General features: G+C 35.1%; 3 protein-coding genes across 4 annotated transcripts; all 3 read left to right on the forward strand.

Moving 5' to 3' along the window:
• Positions 1-1,507: 1,507 nt before the first annotated feature.
• Positions 1,508-2,083, forward strand: LOC141594724 (uncharacterized). Its single transcript, XM_074414720.1, has one exon. The coding sequence runs from the start codon at positions 1,508-1,510 to the stop codon at positions 2,081-2,083; it is 576 nt and encodes a 191-aa protein (XP_074270821.1).
• Positions 2,084-4,583: 2,500 nt separating this feature from the next.
• LOC141594143 (protein NRT1/ PTR FAMILY 7.3-like) lies at positions 4,584-7,585 on the forward strand. 2 transcript variants are annotated; one of them, XM_074414330.1, is made up of 4 exons: positions 4,584-4,679; positions 5,650-5,731; positions 5,886-6,103; positions 6,206-7,585. In XM_074414330.1, the coding sequence occupies exons 1-4, from the start codon at positions 4,617-4,619 to the stop codon at positions 7,439-7,441; spliced, it is 1,599 nt and encodes a 532-aa protein (XP_074270431.1). In that variant the 5' UTR covers positions 4,584-4,616; the 3' UTR covers positions 7,442-7,585. The 2 variants fall into 2 exon arrangements, with proteins under 2 accessions (XP_074270431.1, XP_074270433.1); XM_074414332.1 differs by having other exon boundaries at positions 4,585-4,643.
• Positions 7,586-9,886: 2,301 nt separating this feature from the next.
• On the forward strand, positions 9,887-18,842 carry LOC141596424 (uncharacterized). The gene is made up of 2 exons (XM_074416579.1): positions 9,887-15,882; positions 18,297-18,842. Exon 1 carries the CDS (start codon positions 11,309-11,311, stop codon positions 12,623-12,625), a length of 1,317 nt encoding a protein of 438 aa, XP_074272680.1. The 5' UTR covers positions 9,887-11,308; the 3' UTR covers positions 12,626-15,882; positions 18,297-18,842.
• Positions 18,843-21,373: the final 2,531 nt, after the last annotated feature.

Below are 21,373 nucleotides of genomic sequence, written 5' to 3' on the forward strand. Positions count from 1 at the left end.
AGCAAAAGGAAGTTTACATTTACTTTGTTAATTAAATAATAAAAATAAATAACACTAAATTTATAGCATATTTTTAGGAAAGGTTTTAACTTATGTTATGTGATATTATCAAACTGTTGACCATTGAAGTACAAAAAAAAAAATTCTTCTTAAAATGAAAATAAGAGGTAAAACAAGATATATAATGAAGATGACTAATGATGAAGTTCTGAGCCATTACCTTGATGAGATTTGAGGCCTAAAGTATTGCAATATACTCATATATAATTAGTTGTTATTTCATGTAAATAAGTCTGGAAGTATATTACCATGGCTCAAGCTTAAGTTGTTGGGAGCCTGGGATGGACGGCTTGAAATACTAAGATGATGGAATGATGATAATGAGGAGGACACATTAAAGAACAAGTATCAAGATGATATGATAATTAGATAGAGTACCATATGTTTCCAATGACATAATCAGCACACATAGGATTCTACCATCTGTTGTATAGTAGTATTATACAAGAGACCCATATATTGTATATCAAATCATCTAAAATCCAACAAAAATTAAAAAAATCTACTTATCTCCTTTTCCCCTAAATTATGTTCTCTTCAGTTGACAAACTCTCATCTTTTCTTTTTCTAAATTTCTTTTAAACGACAGTCGACAAACCTCTCTTCTTCCTAAAATTTAATTCTAAAATGGTAAAAGAGAAGCAATTGACATTATCATCACGGGAAAAAACGCATCTAGCAATATTACGGTGAACGAGAAGCAATTTACATCATCACCAAGAAGGAAAAATGCATCTAACAATACTTTGAGGTAAATTTCTACACCAATCATACGAGCTATTATTAAAACAACACGGGCTAAAAAATACAAGCACAAAAGAATACGAGCTACTAAGATAAGAACACGAGCTAATGTAAAAAGCATACGAGTTTAAAATGATCACGAACTTAAAAATACGAGCACATAAGAATACGAGCTACTAAGATAAGAATGCGAGCTAATGTAAAAAGGACACGAGCTTACACAGATAAATTCTACTGTTATTACCTTGATCCCTAAGATTGATAGGCCTACTAGTGTTAAACATTTTAGACCTATTTCTTGCTGTAATGTCCTATATAAGGCTATATCTAAAATTCTCTGCAATAGATTGGCCTTAGTGTTACCTGACATAATCAATAGGAGCCAAGGGCTTTTGTCAAAGGTAGGAGTATCCTTGAGAATATCCTGATCTGTCAGGATTTGATTAAGATGTATCATAGGGGTAAGACATCTCCTAGGTTATTGATTTGCAGAAGGCTTATGATTCCATAAAATGGGAGTTTATTGATCAGATGCTAGGACTTTGAACTTTCCTGAGAAGTTTAGACATATGGTCATCACTTGTATCTCTACTACTTCTTATACACTCAATTTGAATTGAATGGGGCTCATTTTGGCTACTTTAGAGGAAGAAGGGATTTAAGGCAAGGGGACCCTATCTCCCCTCTCCTTTTTTGTATCTGTATGGAGTATCTGTCTCGAGTTATGGATTATGCTGTCAACACTTGGCCATTTAGATTTCACCTTTTGTGCAAGAATTTGAAGTTGAATCATCTACTTTTTGCTAACGACCTTCTCATGTTTTGCAAGGGAGATGTCAACTCTATTATGCTTGTACTCAGGGTGTTATCTACGTTTTCTGCTACTTCAAGGCTTAGGATTAATGCATTTAAGTCTGAGGTTGTATTCAATGGTGTTGCTGGCTGGTTAAAGCAAGATATTGTTCAGGTCTCAGGGTTTTCTGAAGGGAAGTTACCATTTAAATACCTGGGAGTTCCTATTCAACCTGGGAGGCTGTCAAGACTGGATTGCAATATTCTTATTGAAAGGATTTTTTCTAGGATTAGAGGGATTGGTGCTAAAAAATTGAGCTATGCTGGCAGGGTTATTCTTATAAATGCAGTGCTTAATACCTTACACAATTATTGGGCATCTATTTTTCTAATACCTAAAGGGGTCATCAAGAGGATTGAGGCCATTTGTAGAAATTTTCTTTGGAGTGGCTCTTCTGAATATAGCAGATCCCCGCTGGTTGCCTGACATAATGTTTGTTGTAGCAAGAAGGAAGGGGGACTGGGTATAAAAGAAGCATGGGTGTGGAATATAGCAAGTGTTGGGAAACTGGTCAACTGGATATACACTAAAGCTGATAGACTGTGGGTGTTATGGGTTGATCATGTGTATATGAAAGGGACCAGTTGGACTGATTATCATCCTCCTCTTGATTCCAATTGAAATTGGAAGAATATGTGCAAAGTAAGGGATAGGCTAGCTGCTGGTTTTCAGAGTACTCAGTGGGTGGCATCACTTGGTGGGTACGCTGTAGAAGGAGGGTATCAGTGGATTCAGGGTTCCCACCCCCCTGTCCATTGGTACAAAGAGGTTTGGGATAATTGGATTATACCTAAGCATTTAGTTATTGGTTGGTTGATACAGAAACAGGTCTTAAATACTAGGTTGAAACTGTTTAGCATTGGCCTGAGCATGACTGATACCTGTATTCTCTGTGAAGCTCATGAAGAATCTGTTGCACATCTGTTTAATGAATGTGATACAGTTCTCAAGGTATTGCTGGTATAGAGAGATGGCTTTGTTTACAAATTGATGGTCCTTATGCTGGTTACTCAAAGCTTCAGAGGAAAGTTTGCAGAATGGTCAAAATGGCTTGTTGGTATGCAATTTGGCAGGAGAGGAATGTCTGTCGACTGGAGTTTAAAATCAGCATTCCAGAGAAGATTGTTGTTGGCATCATACAACAGATGAGAGTCAGAATAGTACAGAAGATTGGTAATGATGTTCAGATTAGAGATAGAGATTGGCTACGATTGATTAATATTAGTTCATGAGTTTGTAATGGTCATTCGTATCCTATTATTGTAAGAGGTCTCAATGTAAACATTTTATCTTCTATTCAATATAAGCTCACATTTTACCAAAAAAAAAGGACACGAACTTAAAAATACGAGCACATAAGAATACGAGTTATTAAGATAAGAATACGAGTTGATGTAAAAAACAATACGAGCTTTAAAATACGAGCACATAAAAATACGAGCTATTAATATAAGAATACGAGCTAATGTAAAAAGAATACGAGTAATGAAAAATGTAAAAAGAATACGAGTAATGAAAAATAATACGAGCTTCAACTTTTTTCAAGCATTAGAAATTTTAGATAAAAAATTCCTTTAAGATGATGCTCACAAGTCACGTCATATGATTTATTTCGCATAGTCAATTAATTATAATAATTGAAGGAAAAAGATAATTTATCAACTGGATGATGGAGGAAGATGGAGGAGGAATTAGAAAAATATGTAAGCAGTTGGAGAGAAGGGGGGAGTGGATTGAAAATCAGATGTACAATAACCAGTTGTATAGTCCAAGAACTGCATGACCAACTAACTCAATCGATGTCAATGATGTTTGAGATGAAATAATTACTTATGTTAAATAATCCAATTACATCACCCAAGATGTGTGAGTCTAGTGGAATTCCAGGGTAACCTCAAAGCCTCCTAAGGAGGAATTGCGAGGTCCTGGGTTCGATTCCCTAGATGAACACTTTCCTGGGGACCTGACGCCCGGAGAGGGAATAATCCCCGCGGGAAAGAACTCACATGGTACAGGCGCCTAGCAGGGTGGGGTCCTGTATCCGGGGAGGATCCAACCTCCTCGTCATCAAAAAAAAAAAAAAAAAAAAAAAAAAAAAAATAATCCAATTACATCTTCAATGCAACTAATAAAACTAATGTTTGTGTTCATCATATGTTGATCTTATCTCATTTCTAAAAATAAATTTAATTATCAATTATATTTTTGCCCTTTTTAAATTTGGTGCTAAACAAATTTTTAAGAGAATATTTTACAATATTTTTATTAATTTAATTAGAGTGTTACTCAAACTCGATAATACTCGGTGTCGCCCTAGCACTTCCAAAAAAAATAAGATATCAAGTCGGATAAAAAAATGAATCATAATAGCAATACCCTTCCATTTTTTTTATATAAAATTACCATTGTATTCGTCTACAAAAATCAAGAATATCAAAACAATTATAATTATCAGACTTAATTCAACAACTTTGTGAAACTATCGTGATCAAAACGAGATTTTAATATTAATTTGTTTTCAATTATTTTAAATTTAAAAAAATGAAATTAATACCCGTATTAATATATTTAGAATTCCGAAGTATTAGAAACATATAAAAGTATCCGTATTAATATATTTCGTATATTAAAAGTTTAAAGTATATCGGTGTTTTTTAGACCGATACAAAAGTAACGTGTGTATTTTTTGCACGAGACTAAACTTTGTTAGGTAATGGAATTATGGAAGGACAGACTTTTGACGACTGTAATTTGTTTATTTTATTTTATTTTATTTTATTTTTTGGTACAAGCTGTAGTTTGTTATTAAAGATAGCTTTTTATGTGATTGTAATTTGTTAAACTATAGTCTCCTATTCTTCGTTAAACACTGTGGGTATATTTAAGTAATGATGATACATTGTCACATTGATAGCTTTCCCCAAACCCTGCTCTTTGCCGGCTTCTGTCCAAAACCACGATGTCTTTCGTCAACTTTTTGTTCAAGGTAAACGACCGTCAATTGCTTAAATTACCTCAAGGGGTAAGTACTCACTTTTTAGTTATACAATTTCTTCTTATTTAAGACTGTTTTTCTTTAAGATGATTCTCGCGCCTGTTTAAAATAGACGTGTGGAAATAAAGAGATTGTTAGAGGGGGGTCTAAAGCTAAGACATCTTAAATACGATCAACTGAGTTAGTTATTGTATGTGTATGTGTATGTGTATGTAATGTGTTTATCTAATGTGTACTGTGTGGAGGATCTTTATGTGAGTGAGCTACATTATATTCTGAAGAAATGTTTACATAGAAGTTAGAACTATTTTGAAATAACCTTTCATAATAATAAGACTATAGCAAAACCTGCTTAATATGGAGATTTTTTTTCCCACTTGTTATCGGTTTCTTTTTTTCGCAAATTCTCTGTTGCGACATATAAATGTGACCCTTTATGATAAAGAGAGACAAAATTATGATATAAAGTTAGTTGAATATTCGATTTTTAGCCATGACATAGTGCACTTCTTTGAACCAAAACGGTCACTTTCTAAAATGAATTGATGTAAATTCTTTATCAAGAAATTGGCAATTTCCCTCCTATCTTAACCTAGGACCGTCGTGGAGACCAACTATTTTTTTGTATTATATATGTTAATTAATGTCATTTTAACTTTGATCAGATATGATATGTTAATGGTCAAATAATGAAATCTAGAAGGTAGTAAATAATGGGATCCATTTAATTGCCAGATAAGTATTTTCACATTTTGAGTTTTGGTATCGAAGACGTGTCAACCTAATAGTCCATGTTTGAATCCTCCTAATGTGTGCGTATACATACAAGTTTCTCTGAAACTTAGTCATTACTAATAGAGTAAGTAATAGATAGACAACGTCTTGTTGTAGACATTGAAGGCCAATAGACATAGCCAATAATTTGCATATATAGATTAGACGAGGATATTTTCACATACAAATTATGAACTTTTACTTGAATTATGGTATCGTTCAGGCTAATCATGATGAGACAAGAGACGAGCGTACAGATAAACCTGCTCAAACAGGAGGATGGACGCCAAGTACTTTATTGCTAGGTACCTGTCTCCCTCTAAACTTTCTTAAATCACTTATCTTACGAAGTACAAGCTTATTTTGCTAGAGGATGGAAGTGATCATGATGATTTAAAAATTGTAGCAATTAAAGAATTATTCACCGCATCTTCATGGTATTTAATTAATAATTTACAGTGAATCAAGCTTTGGCTATATTGGCATATTTCGGAATTGGAGTGAATCTAGTACTCTTCCTTACAAGAGTGTTAGGCGAAAGCAATGTGAATGCTGCAAATAGCGTTAGCAAATGGACGGGAACAATGTACCTGTTCTCCCTTTTAGGTGCATTTGTCAGCGATACCTACTGGGGAAGATACAAAACTTGTGCCATTTTTCAAGCCATTTTTGTTATTGTAAGTTTAGTTCTCACTTTTTCCGATTCAATTGATGACTGTATTTTACGGTTAAAGTTAACTGTTCCAATAAGAATTAACCTATGTTGTAATCTATGATAGGGCTTGACATTGTTCTCATTACTATCCACTTTAATTTTGCTCAAGCCTAAGGGTTGTGGTGACGAACAAGTTCTATGCAATTCGCACACTGCCTTCCATAAGGCATTATTCTACGTGGCCATGTATGTGGTGGCTCTTGGCATGGGAGGATACCAACCAAATATTGCAGTATTTGGGGCAGATCAATTTGATGATCGAGATGTCCAACAACAAAGATCAAAATTATCTTACTTCAGTTTTTTCGTCTTGGCTCTCAATCTTGGATCTTTCTTATCGAAAATGATCTTAGGAAATTTTGAAGACGGAGGAAATTGGGTTGTCGGATTCTGGACTTCAACTGGTTCTGCTGTTATGGGCTTAGCTTTGTTTTTTGCCGGAGCTCGTCTATATAGAACTATCTTGCCGAGTGGAAATTGTGCTTCAATGGTTTTCAGAGCAGTCGCTACTGCCATGTCGAAGCGGCAACATGTTGATGTGGAGCAACAAACAAATGATAATAATTTTAGAGAATTGGAAAAAGTTAAACACCTGGTGAGGTTGATTCCTATTTGGCTCTGCATCATCTTTTATTCAGTCGTATTTGCTCAGATGTCTTCCTTGTTCATGGAACAAGGTGCAGCAATGAAAAAGAAAATGCGGCATATGCATATCTCACCAGCTACGGTGTCTGTGTTTAACATAATTAGTGTCGCTATCTTCATCTTTTTTAACCGTTTTCTATTGAGTCCTCTAGTAACTCGGCAGAGAAATCGTGCTTTATCCGAGTTAGAAAGAATGGGAGTTGGACTTGTCATTGCTTTTTTCGCCATGATGGCAGCGGGGTTAGTTGAGTTCTTTCGACGAAAATATGCCATAAGAGAGTGCCCGAATGCCAGCTGCCTTAGCATACTCTGGCAAATACCGCAATACATGCTTATTGGGGCATCAGAGGTTTTCATGGGCGTTGCTCGGCTGGAGTTTTTCTATGGACAAGCGCCAGAAGAACTGAAATGCTTTGGAAATGCTTTGTGCCTTACCTCAATTGCCCTTGGGAATTACTTAAGTAGTTTTATTGCAACCATAGTTACGAAGATTTCTACTTCAACCGGTACACCAGGATGGATATCGCAAGATTTAAACAAGGGTCACCTTGAAAGGTTTTATTTTTTGTTGGCGGCTCTAATCATGATTGATTTTGTTGTATATTTGTTCATAGCAAGGGCTTACAAATATGTTCAATCCGAAGTCGTTAAATAGTCAAGAATTTTTTGGAGCTACGGAAATGTCAACTTTCTATTAGGACTAATAAAGAGCCAAAGATGTCTTTCCATTGCATCCAGAATTTATGTAGCTTTTAGTATATTAGCTTAAACTTAATTAGTTTTTTTTTTTCTTTTTTAATGTTTCAAATATGTTTTCTTTAATGAGTAAGATTGTAAGGTTAATTTTGCTTTCCTTCATGCTCATGCTCAATTTTGATATTCAATTCATGCGATTTACTACTGATATATACTCCTGCCGTCCCGGCTATTTGTGTTCATCAAATGCGATCCTAAAAAAAAAAACAATAATTGACAGAGATACCCTAAAACGAAAAAGGATGGTGATATGGCGCCACCGGGTGGTACCGAATTTTGGTGCCACCATAATTAAAGAAAAAGAAAAATTAAAAATTAAAATGTTAGCTTTTGTTTTTGCACAAAAGTAAAAGGGTACATATGTAATTTTACACTTACTAAACTAAATTTTTTTACAATATTTTACACCAAAAAAAAATTATTAAACACTAACATAATTTACACTAAGTTATCTTCATCACTAGTTACTTTCTTCATCATTATATTATATTCTTCATCTACGTCATATTATATCTTCATCATTCATAAAGTTTCTTCAACATGTTTATAAATTATACTGTAATTACATTATGGGTTTTTTGTTAAAAACTAGCTTATATTTCGAGGTATTTGTAAAAATACTACCTTATATTATTTTTTTTGTTTTTAACTACCTTTGTTTTCTTTATTTTTGGTTAATAACTACCTATGTTAAGAGCCTAGACATATTTGGTCTGTTTTCCGGCTTTAACTTATCTCACATGACTCTTTTATGTTTTAATCTTACTAAGGCCGATTTTGGGAAGTCATGAAGTACTTACGCTTAACTTTAGTAGATGTTTGTAGTTATTATTGAAATGTGAAATTCATTAATTTTGCTTATCTGAAGTTAAATTGTGGTTTGGACGCAGTTGATTATTGTTGTTTGATGTTAACAAAGTCATGTAAGAAAGGTTAATGTCACTAAATCGACCAAATCTCGCCATATTTTCAGCGTAGGTAGTTTTTGACCAAAAAAAGAGAAAACAAAGGTAGTTTAAAACAAGAAAAATAATGTAAGGTAGTTGTTTTACAAATACCCCTAAATATAAAGTAGTTTTTGACAAAAAGCCCTTACTTTATCAATATAAATTATACTCCGTAATTGATAACACTCTATTTTACCGGTTTTTAACCCACATTTGACCTCTTATTTGGTTCAATTAATAATTCAATTTGCGATTATTCACTTACTCTTAGAATAAATTAGTATATTAATTGTCTTATGTTAATTAGTATCAATCTATATCATTAGTCGGAATTTTTGGCACTCCTTCTACTTGTTACATTTTGTAGGTAGGGCTGAGAATCGGTCCAAGACCGGACCGAACCGGACCGGACCGAAGACCGACAATAAAAATTTAGTGGACCGAAGACCGGACCTAAAACTTTCGGTCTTGGACCGGACCAAACCCGAAATATTTGGTCCGGTCCGGTCTTGGACCGAAATGGACCTAAAATTAGTTTTTGCACTATTTTTTATAGGATAATTACATTTTAATTCCGCTAAAGAAAATGTATTTAAATAATTAGACGACTCTTTTTATGAAAATCATTGAGAATACTAATTTATAATGTCTTTTAAAGATAAAATATTAATTTGATTCCTAATATTTTAATGTTGCATAATTAAAAACATGAAATTTGGTCCATTCGGTCCGGACCTAAATTAACCGGTCTTGGACCGGACCGGACCGAAGACCAAACCTTGAAAAAATGAGGACCGAGGACCGGACCAAAATAATTCGGTCCGGGTTTGGTCCAGACCAAATGGTCCGGTCCGGACCTAAATTTGCAAACTCCTATTTGTAGGTACCGATATGAGGATGACGTAATGGAAAACAAGAAAGATCAAGACGACGAGTTCAAGACGGTCAAAGGAGATATTAAAAACGAATCAATAAACTAAGCAAATGTAAATGGGCCGATGCTAATTGTTTGATACGTGACTTGGGCCATTGACTTTTAACTATTGCAAATTCCCAAGAAAGCGATAAAGATAGTAGTTCTTAAGATTGGGGTTGTCATAAAGAAACTTTATTTTAAAAGTTAACCCATTATCGTTTTAAAAGTTGTTTTATTTTTAAGAACAAGTTAAAATAAGAACCAAGTTCTAAAGTATTGGAAAATGTACAACCAATAAATATAACTTTGTAAAATGTGAGAAACCATTTTACATTATTTATTTTATGGTTTTTTTCCATCTAAGAACTTCATATAAAATTCTTCTATTGTGAACAAAAGTTCTTAAAAATTGGGGTTGGTGCATTGTGACATGGCATATGAAGAACTTTATATAAAGTTCTACTATTGCTATTGCTCTTAATGCCACCTTTTGGGCATCACGTGACAAAGGGGATCCAAGGATACCATTGGTTGACAAAAGTGATTGGCCAGAGAGCACAAAAGAAAAATCTGGCGAGAGGCTCTATATTTTGGGTGTTCTGGGTTCTCAACTGGGCAGCCGTCTCTGGGCATGAGCAGAGAGCACGAGTAGGAGTAGTATAGTTAGATTAGTTTTCTAAAAATCAAAAAAATCCCTCCTTTCTTTACCTTTTTTAGCTTAATCTAGTGAGTAATTATGGTTCGCAACAATGGTATAAAGATCTACCATTTCACTTCCATTTAAATTCAAGTTTTGGTATTAATTTCTCATCTCTCTTTTTCTTGTTATGTTTTTAATTAGTTAATGTTTTAGTCTTTATTAGTGTTTAATGTTAGTTTATTCATGTTTATTAGTTATTAGATTAGATTAAAGTCTCAATCTTTATTGTTCTATTGTTCTTAGCACCATGTTTAATATAGTTAAAAATATATTTAGTGTTAGATTAGTAATGATTAGTGAGTAGTATTTTCACTAGGATTCGATTTAACCCCGACATGTGTAAGTTACTTTATTAAATCCTATTTTAATTAGTTGTTGGGGAAATAAGTAAGGGTTGATTAGAGGATTGACTATTTTTGATAGTTTATTTATGGGTAATGTTAATTCTTAACCCTTGTCCATTGGTGAGAACCAATTAGGTTGGGGATTTGGTTACCTTGTTTAAGCCTAATTGTCAACTTTGGTTGAGACCGAGAGGGAGAGCCAAAGGAGGGCACCTCTAGTCTTGGGTTTGAAATCGACCTTCGAGAGAAGGAGTGGGATGACCCGGAATTTGATGTGGGCCTAATGACCTTAGTTAATGTTAGGCTACCTTGGGAATATGCATGTTTTTGGGGTAGTCGGGTGTTAAATTAAGGATACCGACCTTCGAGCCCGAGAGGGGGTTGGTAGGGATAGCTAGTGTCCAAGTGCGAACCCGAGAGGGGGGTGCTTGGCGAATTAGAGTCGTCTCCTCCTTACACATTACCTCAATAACTAAATAACGGGATTATGATAGTAAATGAACATGTCGGAGGTGAGATCGGACCCTAGGCTTTCCTTTATTGTTTAAATCACTTTTCATTACGTGTTTACTTAGTTTAGTAGTCTTAGTTAGTTAATTTAGTTTAGTCATTTAGCTTATTATCAATCTTACTCATGATTTGCGTAGCTAACTTATAATTTGAGACAAACTAATACTCAAACTTGATCTCCTTGTGGTTCGACCTCGACTACCCTTCTACATTAGTTGAGTAAATTGTTTGATTTGGGGAGTGCGACAAACCCACTATCAAAATGGCGCCGTTGCCGGGGAGATCAACGGATTGATATTACTTTAGTTTTAGATTTGTTAGACTACGTTTTTTATTGTTATTTTTGAAAATGTTGTTCTATCTTGGTTTTCCTCAATATGAAAATGAAGAATTTTGGGCTTATATTGATAGACTTGTGCAATTTCTTGACTCACTAGATAATCATGATTTTAGTGAGGAAGAATTGCGTCTTACAATTGAGAAGGGCATGAACAGTCAAGTTAAATCTTTTCTTGATTCTTTATGTGATGGTGATTTATCTTCCAAATCGGATGATGAAGCATATAATCTTTTTGATTGGTTGAACCGTGAAAGCCGAAAGCCTAATTTTTCTTTGTCGAGTATTGAGGAGAATACTATTGAGGATGTTGGTGAGGAGTTTGTGGGTGTTAGTGAAGGTGTTGTGGAGATAGAGGAATGTGAGGATATCTTGGAGGAGAGGCTTGAGATTGAGGTGGAGAGACCTTTTGAGCAAGTTGAGGTTGAGACCCCCTTTTTTGAGGATGAGCCCTATACCATTTTCGAGGATATACACACTACCTCCCCGACTCCCTTAGCCACATCCGCCGATAATGAGGATGCTCTCTTTGAGGATTATGAGAGTAAGAGTGATGAAGAGAGCATCATGTTTGAAGATTTGGAGGTTAAATGGGATGATGAGCCTCTTGGTGGAGAAGTCTTATTGGAAGGAGGGGATTTTGAGGTTGATTTTATTGAGGACCCTATCTTTAAGAGATTTGATGCTCCCATTCTTGTTATTGATGAACACCTTAAACCCGTTGATTTCATAGACTTCATTTCTCTTGACCCCTTATTGGAGGTGATGTATGTTGAGGAGGAGAGTGTAAGCTTTGATAGTGAGAGGGATTGTGAGGTGCATCTACTTGATGAGCCTATCTATGAGAAATTTGAGGTACCTTTTTGCGGTGGAGATGAGTTCATTATGCCCACCGATGACCTTGACCTCATTTCTTATGCCCCCTTACTTGAAATCATATATGTTGATGATGAGTATAATGCTCCTTTATTTGATTATGCTTGCATGGGTGAGTCGGTTGAAACCCCCCTCCTTGATAAATTTGATGATTGTGATGTCTTCCTTCCTTCCATTTTTGAGAAATTTGTTTTTGAAATAGAAGGGTGGAAAGATGAAGTGGAGTGCAAGGAGGCTTACCAAGTCTCCTATATTGTTAATTGTCCAATGATTGTCCCTTTTGATCATCCTCCTCCTATAAAGGAGGAGGGAATGTTTTATATTGTTGAATTTGAGCTTGATGAGGAGAATGATCAAATTGAAGAAAAATGGAAGATTCTTAAAGATTTAAACTCTTTTGATAAAGTGAAGGCAATGAGTGGCCTTGCTCATAGATTGTGGGATCCCGGTTAGTTGTTGGGGTCACTTGTAGGTTTGGCGGTTTCCTTAAAACCGCGCTTCTTGGGAGGCAACCCAAACTTTTTATGCATTTTTTTTCTTTTTGATAAAATTTTCTAAAACCCAAAAACATCTTCTTTTCTTTGAAAAAAAAAATTGAAAAACCAAAAACATGCATTTAATTTCAATTTCCTCAACATATTTGTTTCTTTTTGAAACATAGTAAATAATTAAGTGTAGGGAGGAAATTTTATATTTCAAAAACCCAAAAACATGTATTTCATTTTCGAATTTCCCCCACACATTTATTTCCATTGGAAATTATGTAAATAAATAATTGTAGGGAGGAAATTCTATTATTTAAAAATACAAAACATGTCTTTTATTTTCCTAATTCTTCCCTGCATTTCGTTCCATCGAGGACGATGTAAATTTTAAGTGTGGGGAGGAAAATATCCACCTTGTGTATATTTATTTATATTTGTATATATTTATTTGTTAATTTGAGAGAATTATAAAAATACCTAAAAATTGAAAATTTTCAAATTTTCAAATTTTTTGCATTGTTTATATTATATATATTGCATTTGTGCTAACCATTTTGATAGGCAACACATGCGAGCATCGGAGAAGACGTTTGGTAAAATTCTTCCAATTCTTTCTCTTTTATCCTTCCTTTTCTTTTTGTATATATTTGCATGGAGGAGGACGGGATTTTTGATGTGGGTGTTCCTTTTGGGAACCGTTTTGGATATGCTTGTGTTGTTGGTGTGTTGTTAGGACTAGAACTTGTATGCATTTAGACTAGACATGTATATATGTGTTTACTCTTGCATTCACATAGCTTGTTTATATGTTTAGTTGCATTTCATACACTTTGCATCGTGTTCGTAAATAGTTGCATAGAGAGTCTAAATGTGGAGGGTATATGTCAGCAATGATGATTATTGTTTTGCCCGTGTCATTCTCCTCTTGATAGCTTGTGCCTTTTGATGACACATGTTAGGGTATTTGCTTGCAAAAACCCGGAAGTCTAGCTTAACAACCAAGTTGCGACCACCCTGTGAGACCGTATTAGATCCGAGACTCGACCTATGACAGACATAGCTACTCAAATGTGAGGATAGAGCCTCCATATGGCCGGTCCATCAAACCGGTCCCGTTAGGTTATTGTGAGTAGTTCTCTTTGCGTGGTGTGTCATGTCAAAACGCATAAGTATGGTGCTCATTCCTTACCGTAGAAGTGTCGGTGTGCATATTGAGACAATTTTATTCAAATAAAGTAACCTCACAGTAGCCAAATAAGCTCTTGTTATGCCCTTGAGTCAATTGTTTCCTTTTGTTAACCCATTTTGAGCCTAAGCCTTATCATTTCTATTGCCAACAAAATAACTACATCCCATAAACAACTCATCTTGGTTGAGTAGTTCGTCATTGTGGTTCTTTTGTGGAGTATATTTGGGTTGAAATTTTAACTCACCTTGAGGTGTATGATCTCAATGCCACATGAGTGAAATGCAACTTTGGCTACTTTTGTCTAATAAGAGGTGAACAAGTCGTGAAAAATGCAAGAAAGAAAATCAAATAGAAAAGAAAAAAAAATGAAGAAGAAAAAAAAAATAGAAAAAGAGAAAAATGAAATGAAAAACAAAAAGAAAAGAATGTCGTATTTGTGTTCAATAAAGGGTGGATGGATTTGCAATTGAGTTTTATTTTGAAAAGAATGAAATGAATGATTTTTGGAAATGACAATCTTTGCCAAATTTTGGGGAAGAATTCTTTTGCATTGGTACGGTTTAGTGAATTGGTTAGATGTGACGACTACTTAACCGACAGCCTCACATGTCTTAAAACGGTGCTTACACCAACCCCTTTTCGCCTAACCCAAACCCTATTACAACCCGGTTGTCTCTCTTGTATGTGCATCATTTTGACATTTCTCTTGCGGATATTGGATGGAGTACCATATTAGATTGCGGGCATGCTTCGCAAGTCGAGTTAGGGGAGTGATTTTGGTTACATTTTGTCACAAAAATCACTCGGTTCTTCAATGAGTGTCTAGTGAAACCCGTGAGAGTCGGTCTTGTGTCTCCTTTGGTCAAGGGTTTGATATGGAGTCGAATCTTGTGTGTGTCGTGTCATTCTTGAGAGTATAGCGAAGTGCTTCCTCTTTCCCGCCTAGAATTTGTTTCTTAGGCTCTCCGTGTTGTCAATGTCGGCTACTTGAGCTAGAATTAGGGGATAGACACCTTGGTAAGACCCAGAGACGACATCTTCCACTAATGACTCTCTTTGTTCGATTTTTGAAAGAAAAACGGCCGCTTAGATGAGGAAAGCGGGTTGACTTTTTGTAGATGCATCCATTGTTTGTTTCGTGCTTCATGTTAGGATGTGTCGAATTTTCCGCAAGCCCCCACTTGCCTTGCGTCGGAATACATACCTCATTGTGTTTCGTTGCGAGTTGAAGGGACGGAGGAGGCCCGCTAATTGTCTTTCATCGGATATTAGTAGCTTAGATAGTCTTTTATATTAAGGGTCTTGGTTTAATTAATGAGCTTACTCGAGGTCGAGTAAGGGATAAGTGTGGGGAGATTTGATAACACTCTATTTTACCGGTTTTTAACCCACATTTGACCTCTTATTTGGTTCAATTAATAATTCAATTTGCGATTATTCACTTACTCTTAGAATAAATTAGTATATTAATTGTCTTATGTTAATTAGTATCAATCTATATCATTAGTCGGAATTTTTGGCACTCCTACTTGTTACATTTTGTAGGTACCGATATGAGGATGACGTAATGGAAAACAAGAAAGATCAAGACGACGAGTTCAAGACGGTCAAAGGAGATATTAAAAACGAATCAATAAACTAAGCAAATGTAAATGGGCCGATGCTAATTGTTTGATACGTGACTTGGGCCATTGACTTTTAACTATTGCAAATTCCCTTAATGCCACCTTTTGGGCATCACGTGACAAAGGGGATCCAAGGATACCATTGGTTGACAAAAGTGATTGGCCAGAGAGCACAAAAGAAAAATCTGGCGAGAGGCTCTATATTTTGGGTGTTCTGGGTTCTCAACTGGGCAGCCGTCTCTGGGCATGAGCAGAGAGCACGAGTAGGAGTAGTATAGTTAGATTAGTTTTCTAAAAATCAAAAAAATCCCTCCTTTCTTTACCTTTCTTAGCTTAATCTAGTGAGTAATTATGGTTCACAACAATGGTATAAAGATCTACCATTTCACTTCCATTTAAATTCAAGTTTTGGTATTAATTTCTCATCTCTCTTTTTCTTGTTATGTTTTTAATTAGTTAATGTTTTAGTCTTTATTAGTGTTTAATGTTAGTTTATTCATGTTTATTAGTTATTAGATTAGATTAAAGTCTCAATCTTTATTGTTCTATTGTTCTTAGCACCATGTTTAATATAGTTAAAAATATATTTAGTGTTAGATTAGTAATGATTAGTGAGTAGTATTTTCACTATGATTCGATTTAACCCCGACATGTGTAAGTTACTTTATTAAATCCTATTTTAATTAGTTGTTGGGGAAATAAGTAAGGGTTGACTAGAGGATTGACTATTTTTGATGGTTTATTTGTGGGTAATGTTAATTCTTAACCCTTGTCCATTGGTGAGAACCAATTAGGTTGGGGATTTGGTTACCTTGTTTAAGCCTAATTGTCAACTTTGGTTGAGGACCGAGAGGGAGAGCCAAAGGAGGGCACCTCTAGTCTTGGGTTTGAAATCGACCTTCGAGAGAAGGAGTGGGATGACCCGGAATTTGATGTGGGCCTAATGACCTTAGTTAATGTTAGGCTACCTTGGGAATATGCATGTTTTTGGGGTAGTCGGGTGTTAAAATAAGGATACCGACCTTCGAACCCGAGAGGGGGGTTGGTAGGGATAGCTAGTGTCCAAGTGCGAACCCGAGAGGGGGGGGGTGCTTGGCGAATTAGAGTCGTCTCCTCCTTACACATTACCTCAATAATTAAATAACGGGATTATGATAGTAAATGAACATGTCGGAGGTGAGATCGGACCCTAGGCTTTCCTTTATTGTTTAAATCACTTTTCATTACGTGTTTACTTAGTTTAGTAGTCTTAGTTAGTTAATTTAGTTTAGTCATTTAGCTTATTATCAATCTTACTCATGATTTGCGTAGCTAACTTATAATTTGAGACAAACTAATACTCAAACTTGATCTCCTTGTGGTTCGACCTCGACTACCCTACTACATTAGTTGAGTAAATTGTTTGATTTGGGGAGTGCGACAAACCCACTATCAAAATGAAGCATGAAGTCGTCAAAATAATTACATAAAACAGTGGTGATAACTAATAAGTTTCTAATTCTAAATGCTCCGTTACACACTGCACACTCACAAATCAAATACCATTAAACTAAATTCTCATTTACTACATATTTGCATCGTCTTATTCCTTTGCATACTTGTACATAGTTCTTCAACAATCAAACCATAGCCTTTGTTGTGTAATCTGTGAGCTGTAACTTGTTTCCACAAAAGTGGCAAAATTCTATGAATATTTTACTGATTTTTTGGGTTGACTATTAATATAATTAGTAATGTAAGATTAAGTTTCTAAACTATCGTTTTTAACTAATTAGTTTGAAATTTAATATTTTAGGAAGGAAAATGGAAATACCTATGTACATTATTTTTTTTTTTTGACAACGGAAGGAGAATGAGTTTGGGTTATATTGAAAACGGTATAATAAGATATTAAGAATTGGAACCGGTATAATAATAAAATAAGAATTGGAAACTTAACAAGTCAATAATTGGAAAGTTGAAACGGTAAAAACTAAATAAGAATCGGTCCAATTACTTAACAAGAAACACAACGGTTATCAAAAAACCTTTGTCCAATTAGTAAAAATATAACGGTCCAATTACTTAACAAGACTAATGCATGCCTTGTAATTTTTACTTTTTCTGATTCAAAGTTGCACTATTGTGTGTTTGACCGTATGTACAACACAAAATAATAACGGTTCTTTGTTAAGCCGTTATCATATTTCACATATCAACAACGGTTGGACAGTATCCGTTTTAAAAGAAATTGTTTAATTATCAGTGATTTTCTAGTGTTTGTGATTTGACTAATGCATGCCCTATAATTTTTACTTTTTCTGATTCAAAGTTGATTACACCAATAAACAATGGTTTTTCTTATAACCGTTTTAAATACAGGTCCAAAACTGAAAAGTTTGTGGTTTTACCAATGCATGCCCTATTATTATTGGTTGTCTGACCATTATTCACCTCATGCATGCATGCACAATTAATACAAGTTTGAATGTAACGTATGGATGAAATTAATCTAATTAATTATAGCTTTATTATACTACTATAAACAGCATCACATTTGCAGTAACAATAAGAATCACTTTATTATTACTAACCTTTCTACTTCACTTTTTTAATAATCTACATATACATACATATAATAATATAATAATTAAAAGAATGGCGTCGTCTTCATCATCATCATTTGCAGTCGCACCTTCTCAGAAATCGGTAACCCGCTATATCAACCCGATTACGTGCATAATTCACAATCTCCCAGTCATACGCGATTCTGCTGGGAAGCGAGCTTCTTTGTCTCTTAACCCATTGAGGGACGTCCTCATTGAGAATGGGTTTTCAAATGTTAGGGCAATCCACCCGGCTTGGAATTCTGGTCGTGGGTTTCTTGGACAGGCTGATCGTGTTTCGAGGGGATGGTCTTGACGATTTTCGCCAAGCAAAACAACTCGCTGCAAGGTATGCATCACGTGACAAACAAAGGGGCAAAAGTGACTATTATGACGGCGGCCCTAAGGATCGTTATTTACACGCTGGGCCTTACTTATGGGTTGCCACCGATAAGGACGCTCATCTGATGAGAAAGTGATACTGTACAGTTTCATTCATGTACCGAAATCATGGGAAGATGAAGAAGTGCCTCATTTTGATCACCGTCGTGATGCCGATGTAGTAAGCTTGATTTATAATCAAGTTTATCCTCAGTACCTATCTCCTCGTCAAACTCCTGTTAGGGTGTTTGATTAATTAATTTACTAATTAGTTAGCTGTTTGTTTTTGTCGTTTTTATTTTTTATTGTGTTTCATTTTTTTTCCTTATTGTACTATTTTTTTTTATTTCGCCATTGTATAATATGCTCGTTTTTTAATATATGCTCGTTTTTTTCCTTTTTCTACTCTTTATTAATTACATTCATCTTGAATATAAACACCTCTAAAAATGACAACGGTAGTGCATAAAAACCGTGTTAGATCATAAACACCTCTAAAAATAAATGGAAATTCGATGATATTAATAAGATAATTACAACGGTTCTTATAAGAACCGTGTTAAATTATGTAATTGCTGAATAACATTGTTTTAAATAACCTTCTCTCTCTCTCTCTCTCTCTCTCTCTCTCTCTCTCTCTCTCTCTCTCTCTCTCTCTCTAATTACTCAAATTATGTCAAGTGGTAGCTCTTCTTCTTCCTCTATTTCAACAGGGACATGTAATTGCTCAGTTCCGGCAGCATTGCGGACTTCTTGGACTTTGCAAAATCCGGGAAGAAAGTTTCTTACTTGCAAATTCTATAATCCCGATACTAAAATGCGTGGATACAATTACTTCAAGTGGGTTGATGAACCAATGACTGAAAGGCAGAGGAAGGTTATAAACAGGTTAGTGAATGAGAAAAAGAGCATGGATATCGAGATTACTCAAGTGAGAAGTATACTATATCAATTGGAAGAATCGAAGCAGGGAAATGACAGTGAAATATTGAAGGCAAAAGAAGAATGCAAGAAGTTAACCATGGATATCGTAGAACTCAAAAATAATGAGACATGGCTTAAGTTAATTGTCAAATTTCTTCTTCTAATTGTTATTTACCTAGTTTATTATGTATGGTGGTAGTTTGTACTATTTATGTGTAAACTTGTAATCTTTTAAATTAATGGAAATATAAGCAAGATTTTCTAAGAAACATATTGTAATTAGCTGACATATACCAAATGATGCTTTATTTCTTGGCGGTAAAATCAAACACAATGAAATATAAAATAAAACGGGTATACCCAAACCGTTGTTAAGGACGTATACAGTTATAACGGTTCAGGCCGTTGTTATGTATATAAAAATGATGCTTTATTTCTTGCCGGGAAAATCAAACAACGTGAAAATATTACAGACAACGGTAATTTCTGAACCGTTGTAGATAGTACGAATCAATTACGGTTTCAAACAAAACCGTAGTTTGTTTGAAAACAAAATATAACGGTTTTTCTTATACCGTGCTTATTACTTTCCAATAAACATGGTCTTGCAAGTGTTGTACTCCGTATTATTCACACATAATATACTCTGAGCTTCCCCTCCCTCACATAATATTCTCAAACATTGAGATTCCCCTCTACCACCAGCCTACTCATCGCCGTCGCAGTCATCGTCATCGTCGCCATTGCCGACGCCAGATCAATCAAGATTCTCCTCTTTAAAGAAGTAATAAACGTTCCTCTCGGTAGATTTGTTTGTTTTTATAAGTATGCATTGTTATTATTTGTTTATTAATTTCTGCTTTAGATATGGTCCAAAAGCGCAAAAGAAACGATGAAAATGCGTCAGGCGACGACTCAGGTGATGAGAATAATTTGCAACACACTTCGGGTCGAATGCGCCACAGTGTTTCCCTAAAAGCAATAAATTCAAAGATACCTAATCCTTTACAATGGGATAAAGATACGGGGCTGCCATATGGTGAGTATGCCGGGTATTTTGCGAGTTGGATTGGTTGTTGTGTAAGACAGTATGTGCCTCTCGGTACGCCGCGTATCAGTGAACTGAGTAAAATACGGAACACCATGCTAATAAGCAGAATAAAGGTATGTATATACAATAATAAATGTTTTTGTTGAAACTAAGTTGCTACTTGATATGTGTATTAGCCGAAACACTTGTACCAACTATGCTCATCATATATGCAGTTAGCTTACGTTGTCCCCGAAAAGTATGATAAGTACCTAAAAAAAGACAGGGGAAGCCCTCAGTTCTTAGAAGTTAAAGATTGTCGAGAAGCACTTGTTCAACAAGGAAACCGGGGAGATGAACAAGAAACCACCAACAAAGAAGTATCCGTATGTCAGTCAAGACCATTGGGATAGCTATTTCACTTATAGGCAGTCTGACAAGTTTAAGGTAACTTAATAATAATAAGTAAATAAGTATACTTAGTTTAGTTTTTGGTCATGCTTACGTTTCTTGATACAATTTATTTGCTGAATGCTATGAGTGAGAGGAACAAAGCAAACATTTCAAAGAAAAAGACCGTATTTTACGGCTCCCGAGGTGGTTATAGATTGATTAAGAAGAAACTTGTAAGTACATAATTCTTATAGTATTAGACTATTAGATGTTTTAGTCGGATGTTATATATGTTCATCGTTATCATACATATTTTGAGAGGATATCAATGTGATGAATGAATTGTGGTCAAAGCTTGGAAAATTCAGTCATCACGAGGCTTGGGTGGAAGGTCACACTCCTAAGAATGGAAAGAAGGAAACTGAATATGACAAGGACATCAAAGAGAAAATTGTAAGTTTGAATATGTAATACTATGGATTTTATAGGCTGGTACTCGACAGAGTATGGCCTACTCAGTCGAGTAGTGTGTGTCGTGTAGCCTGTTTGGCTACTGCCGAGGAACACTCGGCCGAGTATATTGAATACT

This window comes from Silene latifolia, chromosome 8 (genome assembly GCF_048544455.1).
Source record: "Silene latifolia isolate original U9 population chromosome 8, ASM4854445v1, whole genome shotgun sequence".
NCBI lineage: Eukaryota > Viridiplantae > Streptophyta > Magnoliopsida > Caryophyllales > Caryophyllaceae > Silene > Silene latifolia.